The sequence below is a fragment of the Penicillium psychrosexuale genome (genome assembly GCF_028828465.1).
Source record: "Penicillium psychrosexuale strain IBT 29551 chromosome Unknown utg000002l, whole genome shotgun sequence".
Classification (NCBI taxonomy): Eukaryota; Fungi; Ascomycota; class Eurotiomycetes; order Eurotiales; family Aspergillaceae; genus Penicillium; species Penicillium psychrosexuale.
Genome location: NW_026643187.1, coordinates 877,070 through 889,316, shown reverse-complemented (window position 1 = coordinate 889,316; position 12,247 = coordinate 877,070). Strand labels below are relative to the sequence as shown.

Below are 12,247 nucleotides of genomic sequence, written 5' to 3'. Positions count from 1 at the left end.
TGAGCGTACTAGACCAGGGATAGCAGGGTGTGAACCAGGTCACTACCTTCTAGTCGGGGCCACTGTTGCCATTCAAGTCGTCATCATCGCCATCGTCGTCCGAGAGACCGTCATCGGCACCTGAAGAGGGTCCGGCGCGGCGACGGCATCCCTTGCCCTGAAACGCCGAGGCTTTGCAAACGCCTGGGATCCCCATTAACCACATGATCTTCCAATCGCCGCGGCGCCTCTTGCGCCGCTGCTCATAGTCGCGGCCGTCATGTTTGTGACGGCGGCGACGATGCTCGTTGTGAACGCCCTTTTCAATTCTCTTCTTCTAAGAAGTACTGTTGAATATAGTTAGCACAGAATTTATAATGGAATCAATAGCATCCATAGATGAGATAGAAAACTTACGTAGTTGCCTGCCAGCTTCTGCTCCTGGTCCATTTGACTGTTGTACTTGTTGATACGAGGGCGATAACTGATGGGGTCACGACGGAAAGTGACATCCAAGCTCTTCAAGAACCTGTTGCAACCACCGACGAGAGACTCGGGTGTCTGGGCACGAGCGTTCACAGATGGCTGGCCGTCGAAGACGATGACACGATCAGCCAGGTAAGTGGCCATGATGAAATCGTGCTCGACGATGAAAGCAGTCTTCTTGGTGTGCATAATGAAACGCTTAATGACACGAGCAGCGACAATACGCTGCTCGGAGTCCAGGTAGGCACTGGGCTCGTCAATCAGGTAGATATCAGCGGGCATACCCAGAGCCAGAACAATAGCGACACGCTGCAATTCACCACCGGACAGGTTCTGAACCTCCTGGTCGATGAAGTCATCCATTTTCAGGGGCTTGTAGACATCGGTCTGGAACTGAGGAGAGAGGAAAGCAGTCTTGATACGCTTGAAGAAGAGCTGGCGCACGGTACCCGTGAACTTGGGGGTGATCTTCTGGGGCTTCATGCTGATGTTCATCTTGGGGATGGTGATAGTGCCATCGGGTTTCAATGCACCAGCAAGCATCTTACAGAAAGTGGTCTTTCCAGTTCCGTTCTCACCCATCATGACGACAATTTCAGAGTCGGTGAACTTTCCTGCATCAATCTTCAGGTGAAAGTCACCCAAAGTCTTCTCCATCGAGGGGTAGGAGAAGGCACGATCCTTGTCCGCAATAAACTCCTCGCCCGCTTCGGCAAGACGGAAGGTGAGAGATTCTTCACGGAATCGCAGGTTCTCGGTAGGGATGTGACCGTCCAAGAAGATGTTGATGCCCTCACGGACGGAGGAAGGCAGAGTGACGACACCGTAAACTGCAGGACGACCATACAACACGCAAATGAAGTCGGACAAGTAATCGAGGACGGACAAATCGTGTTCGACAACAATGACATAGTCGTCGGGGCGGAGGAGGCTGCGGATTGTACGGGCAGCAGCTAGACGCTGCTTAACATCGAGATATGAGGAAGGCTCGTCGAACATGTACCTAGATAATTATTAGTAACCGACAGGGTTCAATGGCATCAATTATAATCAAGGAATAACGTACACGTCGGCCTTCTGTACGCAAACCAGACCAATGGCAAAACGCTGAAGCTCACCACCGGAAAGGTGACCGATATCACGGTGCGCAACTTGTCTCAGCTCTGGACGAAGATTAGCAAGTGAATTTCGAGATATTGGAGTATGCCAACGCACCGAGAACATCCATAATCTCCTCCTCGTTACCCAGCGCAGCGCGCCCCGAGATGAGCTGCTGAACCTGTTGAATAGGTCCCTTCACAGCACGAGGAATCTGGTCGACATATTGAGGCTTCACAACCGCCTTCAGATTGTCTTCCAGAATCTTGGTGAAGTAGTCTGTCACAGTTAGCAACGTCGAATAAAGACCGTGGCACTTGGGCTATGGTGCTTACTTTGCAAATCGGAACCACGGAAGTACTTCAGGATCTCCTCCCAGTCAGGAGGGTTGTCATACCGACCGAGGTTAGGCTTCAGCTTGCCACTGAGAATCTTCAAAGCCGTACTCTTTCCGATACCGTTTGTTCCAACCAGACCGAGAACCTGACCGGGACGGGGCATGGGAAGTCGGTGAAGCTTGAAGCTGTTGGCCGAGTAGCGGTGGGTTACTTGGGTCTCGAGGTTGGTGGGCAAGTTGATAATGTGAATGGCTCCGAATGGGCACTTCTTGGGGCAGATACCACAACCAATGCACAGGCGCTCGGAGATGAAGGCGATCTTAGAAGTGGGATCGACTTCAATGCAGAGCTTGCCTGTGCGGACCACGGGGCAAGCCTTCTTGCACTCTTGACGACATTTCTGGAACTAATTAGCCTCCCTGAACACAATGAAATATTATATCGAATCGCGTACCTTCGGCTTGCACTGTAAAGTTGGAAAGATGAGGTGTGAGCCAGGTATTCATGAACCGGGGAGAAAATATTATTAGTGGGGGTATGTCGCGACGAACCTTGTCACTGTTGATGATCGCAATACTATAAAGAGAAATATACCGTTAGCTGGTGATATCGCACTTCAAAGGCTCCATAAACATACCGAGTAAGCTTGTCAGACATGGTGGGTGGATGTGGTTCAAAGAAACCGTGTATATGAAGCGGATTGAAAAAAAAATCAGCACCAAGTGGAGGGGCGGGGGGTTGAGATTGGCCGACTAAGCGCTGTCGCAGGTAAATGAACCGGGCTCAGCAAAAGCACCAAGTATCTCTGCGCAGACTCGATTAGAAATAAGACAGGAAGAAACACTACTATCAACGAACGAGGGGCGGCAGAATTGAATGCACTTTGCTTTGCTTTCTGTGGGCTGTGATGCCTTAGGCCACACATCCGTCACTTATTTATCAAGGCGGTGATTGGCTACTGACCTGGGGTCGGATTGGTGGTTTATCCGAGCTCCGTTAGACACGTGATGTGACGCCGTGCCGCCAAGCGAATAAGCTAGTCTCAATAGGGTTACGCTTTATTGATGCCTAATAGATCGGGTGTCTACTTTCCTGCAAACCAAACCGAAGCAAACCCTCCAGTCAGTCCCCAACTCTTAGTTCTTCCAAGTCTCTCGTCTCCTCCTCCCCAAGTTTCCAGCTTCACGCCTCCCCCCCCACCATTTACTTTCCCACATTGATCGACAGATCCCCCGCTTTCGGGGTCACCACGCTATGGAGTGTAAGTGATTTAATCTTTTCCTCAAGCACAGACGTGCCGACCGAAGCATTCGCCGCGGTACTTCTCCGCGCTTGTCGACCCACTGCACGAATCCTTGAATACCTCTATTCTATTCCGATTGGGGCAGGTTTCAATTGTCGTCGGTCAAGCAGCGTGTCACTGCTTTCTCTGAGTCTGGTTGTGTGTATCAATCTGTCCATTGCTTTGCCTTCCAGCCTGGCCGCGTCCATCCCACCCGTTATCAAAAAACATACTCTTTCATCGAAGTCAATATCCTGTCCCATTCTGCTAGATTTTAGGCTCAATTTGACCGCAATTTGGGTCGCGTGCCATTGTTTTACCCGTCCCTGTCTCTTTCATGCCTCTCCTAGCCCGAATCAAGCTTCAATGCTGACTGCCCCTCGGTAATAGCCTCTGGCATGGTGATCCCACCTGCTCAGGAACCTCCTTCTACCTCGACCATGTCTAATGGCTACCCTCTCTCGCCCGTCGCGGACGATACCCACGCGGATGGCGATGCGTTAACGCAACGTGAGCGCAGTCCATCCGAGCCCATGGAGTCCCACCCCGTCTCCGAGTCCTCCCCCGAACCCGATGCCGCAGACGACTCCTATGACGGCGCGTCTGCCGATTCGGACGCGGAAAATGAGGACGTAGCTGAGGACAACAGCGATTATGACGCCAACACATACAGCCGTGAAAACTCTTCATCTCCTCACCCCGACCGCGGTGCGAAGCGCAAATCGTCACCGGTCAGCGAGACCGACCTGATCAGACAAAATCCCGATCTGTATGGGCTTCGACGAAGTGGTCGTGCTCGCACGACACGCCATCTCGCCGACTCATCTGATTCGGACTCAGATGATGTTGCACCACGTACTAAGCGTCGGCGCAAAGATCCATCCCAGCAACCATCTAAGGCCTCTCGATCGGCTACTGTGTCGTCCCTGTCCGAGTCTGACAGTGATGAGTATGGTGGAAAGAGCGCTCGTGCCAGCAAAGCGAGAAGGCGGCGTCTCCAACAAACTGCTAGCTATGAGCCTTCATTGAGTGAGGTTCGCTTCTCAACGCGAACCGCTAAGAAGGTGTCAAATTACAACGAGGATGACGAGGAGGACGAAGCCATGTTTGAAGAAGATCCAGAAGATCTTCCACAAAACTACTGGGCGGAGAGTTATGTGGAGGACACTCGCCCCGCTGTCGACGTCGTCCTGAATCACCGCCTCAAGGAGGGCGTCGACCCCAAAGCTCATGATCTCGACCGCAACGACTTTGAATTTTGTATCAAGTGGCAGGACAAATCACACTATCATGCTACATGGGAAAGCAATGAATCTATTGCCAACTTCCGCAGCACGCGACGCGTGGATAATTATGTTCGGAAGGTACTCAATGAGGATATTCGGTTGCAGTACAGTGTCGACGCTCCTCCTGAAGACCGCGAAAAGTGGAACCTCGATCGCGAACGAGACGTCGAGGCCATAGAGGACTACAAAAAGGTTGAACGGGTCATTGGTGTACGTGATGGCGAGGATGGTACCACGGAATACCTTGTCAAATGGAAACGTCTTCTCTACGATTCCTGTACCTGGGAACCAGAGGATCTGGTTTCTGAGATCGCACAGCGTGAGGTTGACCGATTCTTGGACCGCACCGCTCGACAACCTATCTCCGACAAGAACGAGATAAATGTCGCCACGCGTAAATCCTTTGAGCCCATCCACGGAACCCCTACTTTCTTGCAGAATGGAGAACTCAAGGACTTCCAAGTCAAAGGTCTAAACTTCTTGGCTTTCAATTGGGTCAGGGGTCGCAATGTTGTCTTGGCAGATGAGATGGGTCTAGGAAAGACAGTCCAAACTGTCGCATTCATCAACTGGATGCGCCATGTCAGGCGGCAGCAAGGGCCGTTCATTGTCATCGTCCCCCTGTCTACTATGCCGGCATGGGCTGATACCTTTGATCACTGGACACCGGACTTGAACTACGTTGTTTACAATGGCAGTGAAAAGGCGCGCTCCGTGTTGCGCGATTATGAATTGATGGTCGATGGGAATCCCAAACGTCCAAAGTTCCATGTTCTGTTGACAACTTACGAGTATGCAATGAATGACTCACCGTTCCTCGGCCAATTCAAGTGGCAATTCATGGCAGTGGATGAGGCGCACCGTCTCAAGAATCGCGATTCACAACTTTACATGAAGTTGTTCGAATGGAAATGCCAGGCACGCCTCTTGATTACTGGTACCCCAATCCAAAACAACCTTGCTGAGCTTTCAGCATTAATGGATTTCCTCAATCCGGGCCTCATTGAAGTCGACGTCGACATGGATTTGAATTCCGAGGCAGCGTCTCAAAAACTCGCGGAATTAACTACCGCCATTCAGCCTTACATGTTGCGGCGTACCAAGTCCAAGGTTGAGTCGGATCTTCCCCCGAAAACTGAGAAAATCATTCGAGTGGAGCTCTCCGATGTCCAATTAGAATACTACAAGAATATCTTGACCAAAAACTACGCAGCGCTCAACGACGGGAACAAGGGAATGAAGCAGTCTCTTTTGAACATCATGATGGAATTGAAAAAGGCTAGCAACCACCCATTTATGTTCCCCAACGCAGAAGCAAAGATTCTGGAAGGTAGTACTCGTCGAGAAGATATTCTTCGAGCGATGATCACCAGCAGTGGAAAGATGATGCTTCTCGATCAACTCCTCCGCAAGTTGAGCGTTGATGGCCATCGAGTGTTGATCTTCTGCCAGATGGTTGGCATGCTTAACATTCTGAGTGAGTATATGGAGTACCGTGGTTACAAATATCAACGGCTCGATGGAACTATCCCGTCCGCTGCCCGTCGCTTGGCAATTGAGCATTACAATGCTCCCGGTAGCACCGACTTTGCATTCCTTCTTTCAACCCGCGCAGGTGGTCTCGGTATCAACCTTATGACCGCAGACACTGTCGTTCTGTTCGATTCGGATTGGAACCCCCAGGCAGATTTGCAAGCTATGGCGCGTGCTCATCGAATCGGTCAAACAAGGCCTGTCAGCGTTTATCGTCTTGTCTCAAAGGATACGATCGAAGAAGAAGTTATTGAAAGAGCTCGCAACAAGCTCTTGCTCGAGTTCATCACCATCCAGCGTGGTGTCACCGACAAAGAAGCCTCGGAGATGCAAAACAAAATGGCTCGTGTGGTTGCCGAGCCTAATTCTACAGATGATATCTCTCGGATCCTCAAACGCCGCGGCCAGAAGATGTTCGAACAAACCGACAACCAGAAGAAGCTGGAGCAGCTTGATATCGATTCCGTCCTTGCAAACGCAGAATTACACCAAACTGAAGAGGCTGAGCAAATTCAAGCCGACGGCGGTGAAGAATTCTTGAAAGCGTTTGACTTCGTCGACATCAAAGTTGACGATCTCACGTGGGACGACATCATTCCCAAGGAACAGCTCGAAGTGCTCAAGGCCGAGGAAAAGCGTAAAGATGATGACCATTATCTTGCTGAAGTCATTGAGCAAAATCGACCCCGCAAGCGCCACGCCCCCACGGACACGACAGATTCACGAGAGGAACGCAAGGCGAAACGGCTCGCAAGAGCTCAAGTCAATATCGACGATGGCGAGGAAGAAAGTCCCTCGTTGGATCCCAAGCGTCCCCTCGGAGAAAAAGAATACCGTGCACTTTCTCGAGCATTCCTTCGCTACGGCGATCTGGATGACTCCGAAGATCTCATTCTGGAGGATGCCAGGTTACAAACTCGCGATCGAGGCACCGTTCGTGATGCTCTTCATGAAATCACCGCCAAGGCAAACTCGCTTGTCCAAGCAAGTCTGGACCAATTAGAGGCCATGAAACAATCGGGTAGAAACCCCACGAAGAAAGAACAGAAGGCCGTCTTGTTCGACCATCACGGTGTCAAGCGACTCAATGCATGGACTATCGTTGAACGTCCACCAGATATGCGTCTTATCCGAAGCATCATCAAAGCATTGGCTGATTTCAGGACATTCCGACTCCCTGAGGCTACCAAGTTGGCGGATTACAGCTGCCAGTGGGGTGCACGTGAAGACGGAATGCTTCTTGTCGGCATCGCACGCCATGGGTTTGGTGCATGGACCCAGATTCGTGATGACACTGAGCTTGGCCTTGGCGATAAATTCTTCCTTGAGGAACACCGAGTGGAGCGAAAGACACAGCGCCTGCAGACTGAGGAGAAGGCGACAAAATCACCGGGCGCTGTCCACCTTGTTCGACGAGCTGAATATCTCATGTCTGTTCTAAGGAACAAGTACAACAACAATGCTACAGCGAGAAGGGCAGTCGACAATCACCACCGCAACAACAAGCGTGGCTCACGGGTTTCCGGTAGTGGCAGTGTCTCCGCCTCTCCGGCACCCTCTAGTTCTCGCAGGCCCGAGAATCCCCGCAAGGGCCACCGTGAATCCGATCGATCACGTCCCCGCCCCCACACGCATGGTAGCAGGGAGGGAGACCGTCATCATACTCCCAGCCATGACTCTCGTCCACGATCTGGCCTTGACGATCGTCCACGCCATCGTCTATCCGATGCCTCTAATGACGAGCTTCGTCGCCGCAAAGGGCATGAGAACGGCGGCTCTAATAAAGAAGACATGGCGTTCATGTTCTTCAAGCCTATTGTTGCCAATTTGAAGCAAGTGGCAATGATCACTGCCAAAAATTACCCAAGCAAAAACGAGCGGGCCCAGAAACTTCGCCTTACCCTAGTGAAAATTGGCGAATTCATTCGTAATACTCTGGAGGGCTCGCAATCGATGCCCTCCCTGGAGGTCCGACTCTGGTAAGTTCTCTTTGTTATCACAATTTTTTTTTCACGTTCTGACTTGACTTTTAGGGATTATGTTTCACTCAACTACTGGCCGAATAAAGACGCCAGTGGTGCTAAGCTGCAGCAGATGTTCAATAAGGTCATGGAAGCCAGTAAAGCTTCCAAGGCCTCTAATGGTAGCTCGGCTTGAGGAGTTCCGTATCTCAATGGGTACAGATGTTCTTTGTTTCAGTTCAACTTCACTTTAGCACGGTTTGATGATATGCACGTTCAGCGTTTCTGATATCAAATATCTATCATTTTCATTTTTTTTATGATAGACACTCAGCGTATTTTTTTTGCGATCTCTACTCCCTCTACCACTACAATGTACCCACCTGCAATCTTCTTATATTGGACTCGACATTTTGGAGTCGTTATTGACCATGTTCTAACATCTCGCACAATTCCTTGAGATGCCCCTATCAATGTGACCTTTGTCTCTCTCTTTTTCTCTTTGTTCGTTAAAGGTACATACGGATGCAACCTGTTGCATGGCATTGCAAATGGCGTCGAATTATTGCGTGAGCCCCAACAGCACAAAAAGAAGAATTTTCGAAATGAGCACGGTCTTGGATGATCCCTGCATGGCGTGTTTGGAGGTTTCTTTTGATTATTTTCTATGTTTTCCAGTTGGGGAGTTTTGGACTGGCTCTCCATGGTCTTTTTTTGCCTGGATTGAGCCAATCATATCATATCTCCTTTGCTTTAGTTTGCTTTTCTTGTATGTCGTGGGCATATTAGGGCTTCTACCTATGGAGGCATCCGTAATCAAGGGGCAGTTTGTTTTCTCTCTCAGCACATGTATCTTATGGAGTGGCTGCCATGGCGTCGACTGATTTCCTTATCTTCCTGCTATCATTCAGTGAGGTGTTATTTGACATTCACTTTTATCTTGGAGCCAACGTAAGAAAAGGGCATTTTGGCCTCAATATGAATTACTATTCAAGACTACAACTATATCTGTAAACCATTAAATATAATATAGTACGGCATACGGCAATCTGACATTACAAGGAGGACTTTAGATATCTCGTCCAAGTTTCAAGCCCCGAGAACCTTAGCCTCATACATAGTCTATAAAAATAGGGCTGGTCACCACCTTTTCTCCACTCCACTCTCGGCCAACAAAGTATATCGAGCGTGATCCTATCTGGAAGAATGATGCTTGTCCCTGAACCCGCCGTGGCAGCTCTACTTGCGGGATTGCTTCAATACGCACAAACAGCTCCGCACCACCCAGGATTTCGATGACCTTTCCATCTGGGCGCTTGGCCTCCTCCCAAGAGGCCTCCAGCTCGAAGATAGGCTGGGCTTTGTGGGAGTTTCCAGCCAAGGGGTCTCCAACTTTGACATATCCACCGAGGGAGCCTGCGATACGGATTTTTTGCGGGGGCTTGGTGCCCTGAAAAACAACATTAACACCATCAAGGTCTCCGCTGGTTTTGCTTGAAAATTCAACGGTGCTTTCTCCTGCCTGGCGTGCAAAGTCTTCTGTGTTGTCCTCGAAACCTCCAAATGGCAAAACATCCTCCACGCTGGTATCTGAGACTGTAATGGTTCCGTTCCAAACAGCTTCACGATAGCGGTCGTATAATCTCGCTCCGCCCCATGTCACCCGCAGAATGGTGGCAGGTGCGTCAGACTTGTACCAAAAATGTCTTCGCCAGATCAGGCCAGATTCATCAAAAGCCTCTATTGATGAGAATCCCTTCTCACCAAAGAACTGGTATTTCAGCTCTAGTGTCTCTTGCTTGGCAACCTTGATTTCATCACCCTGGATAGCAGACTGGTCTGCCGTGTGGACCAGTCCTACTAGTCGCTGACCGGTGGTTGCGAAGGTGTGGCGTGCTCTCAACGCATGGGCGATATCCTGCCGCTCGAGCTTGAGGGCAACGATACCAGTGAGACCGCCTCGGGTGCCGAACACTGCTGTGCCAGGAACACCGCCACCACATCGACCACGGTGTTCATCAGAATTAGCAGAGACTCCAAGCTTCCATCCTCTGCGTACTGCATCCCGGAGGAGCCACTCAAACTGGCCCCATGCACTCCCAATCTCGATGAGGCGTTCGAGCTTAGGATGATGCCATGCCAGATTGCACCGGCGTCCACCGACATGGGGAATGAGGAGATGGTCATCTGCCTTGTGCGCATACGTGCAGTATACTTCGTCCAATGGCCAAGCCCCGGGGACGAGGTCCTTGGGACCATGCTCGGACCATTCAAACGAACGGGCAACGTTCCCCTGGCGATCGAAGGGGAATTCGGGCGGGTGTGTAGCGGGATCGGCCAGGAAGACAACATTGTGGTCTCCTCCTGCTGCAGAGTTTCCGCACCATTCGGTCCCTGGGAAAATGACAAACTCGCCCGGCTTATTGAGCGATGTGATTAAGTCTGTTGTGGCATCCCAGCGTTCCTTGGTAATTTGGAAGTCGTTGGCGGTGTATCCTAGAACATCCAGGGCGGCGATTTCTCGGCCATAAGAAAAGTTGTAGATGGATGACTCGGTTCCCACTGTGTCGTCGGAGTGCACGTGCAAGTCGCCGAAGAGGGCCTTGGGAACTGAGAGACCAGATGAGATGGTGAGTTGGGTGGTTTGGGATACAATGATTTTCTCCTTCGATTTAACGATAACCTCAATGGTGTAGTCGCCGTCAACTTCGATGCTGAGACCAGAGAATATAGCATTCGTCCAGCCTTGCTGTGATACAGAACTTTCTTTGACGATCATGGCCTTCTGGTCTTCGTCTAGCACCTTGGAAGGAAAGATTCTCGAGATCACTACTCACATTTCCCCAGATATCCTCGGCATGAGAATGAATGGAAAATGGAACAGAGGGCTGAAGTACGCGAGGAGAAACAGTTTGAAGGTGATGAATGGGACCAGCGACGATGTTCCAAGAGAGGTCAGGCTGAATCGGAGCAAAGCGACTATGGCGGTACAGTCAGCTTTCACCAGATTCAATCGCCGTGATGCTGTCATAATACTACTCACCTAGTCCCAACAGGATCAATGTAAAACCTCCAGCGGAAGTCTTTCTCGATGAATGTCTGGGCCCGCGTTCCTCGGCCGCCGAAGCGACGATCACCCAGTCGGATCAGAATCCGATCGCCTGGGTTCATATAGCCATCTTGAATATCCACAATCACAGCTTTTTGGAAAGGTCGCTCGTGTCCCTTTTGATCAAATCGAATGGCCAGGGAATGAACTGTCGCGGGAGTCTGTTCCGGGAAAAGGCTGTTTGGGATATACTCGGCGCTGATATAGTTGTCTTTTGTGGGATATGATGTCTGGAACAGTACCCAATCCTATCTCGGTCATGTTAGATCAAGTCTGCAGCCTGCTCTATCGGGCTTCTTCACTCACCGAGTAGAATTTGAAGGTGGCCTTTATCCAAGCGCCATCAGCTAGGCCCGATGCGCCAACCTCATAGTCCAGCAAGATCTCCGTCCATTCCCCGGCCACAAGTGTATTAACATTACTTTTTACTCGACCAGTGAAGGGCAGGCTTTTGGTGTACTCATAGAGCCCCTTAGGAGCAAAGTAGTCTCCTGCCAGTTGGTACCGCTCATCAGCAGTTAGATTCTTCATAGCTCCTAGATTATCTATACAGAAGAAACAGAGAAGAAAAAAAGAAATACGTTTAGGAATATAAGCTATATAGTTAGTCCCGACGACACTGCCACTTAAAGAAACGTCACGTATAACTCTATGGAATTGCGCAATCGTCGCCGCACATCTCAACACATCTATGATCTCAACATGGCACGCCATTTGATGTCTTTCCTTCTAATAACTTCTCAAACTTGCCCTTCAGGGTCGATAGGCACTCGGAGTCAGGGCTACGTCCTCTTCAGTGTCCTAAAATTTAGGTCTCTATTGACGACTAGACATGGCCTCTGTCTGCTATGTAGCCTTGCATTATAATTCCCAGATGAGAAGAAAATCTTGATTATTGATAATTGTAGTGATCGCCCATAGTGGTGAGCTGTCACTGAGCCTGCAAGCCAGACCGAAAGAAATAAAGAAAGAAATGAGGCTATTCATACATTCCGTTGCAGGACACTTCTTTTCTGCTTGGGTTGAAAATACACAACGCATTCACCGAAGCCATGAACGCCGGGATATGAGAGGTTTACAAATGAAAAGGTGACCACAGAGTGACACAGTTCTGAGACCAAGCTACCAAAGCATGGTCTCAGGGGAGAGAAGGTTGAGAGAAAGGAGGAGCAAAG

The 12,247-nt window shown here is 50.1% G+C and overlaps 3 protein-coding genes across 3 annotated transcripts; 2 read left to right on the top strand and 1 right to left on the bottom strand.

Moving 5' to 3' along the window:
• Positions 1–49: 49 nt before the first annotated feature.
• Positions 50–2,558, bottom strand: N7518_001485 (ATP-binding cassette domain-containing protein; the record flags this gene model as incomplete). The annotated part of the gene is made up of 8 exons (XM_057182413.1): positions 50–316; positions 397–1,468; positions 1,532–1,628; positions 1,681–1,842; positions 1,899–2,301; positions 2,356–2,367; positions 2,453–2,477; positions 2,539–2,558. 8 exons carry the CDS (start codon positions 2,556–2,558, stop codon positions 50–52), a joined length of 2,058 nt encoding a protein of 685 aa, XP_057043863.1.
• Positions 2,559–3,623: 1,065 nt separating this feature from the next.
• N7518_001484 (chromatin-remodeling ATPase CHD1) lies at positions 3,624–8,159 on the top strand (the record flags this gene model as incomplete). The annotated part of the gene is made up of 2 exons (XM_057182412.1): positions 3,624–7,981; positions 8,036–8,159. 2 exons carry the CDS (start codon positions 3,624–3,626, stop codon positions 8,157–8,159), a joined length of 4,482 nt encoding a protein of 1,493 aa, XP_057043862.1.
• A 1,710-nt stretch (positions 8,160–9,869) lies between these two features.
• On the top strand, positions 9,870–10,403 carry N7518_001483 (uncharacterized protein; the record flags this gene model as incomplete). Its single annotated transcript, XM_057182411.1, has 1 exon — positions 9,870–10,403. The coding sequence occupies one exon, from the start codon at positions 9,870–9,872 to the stop codon at positions 10,401–10,403; it is 534 nt and encodes a 177-aa protein (XP_057043861.1).
• Between the last annotated feature and the right edge of the window lie 1,844 nt (positions 10,404–12,247).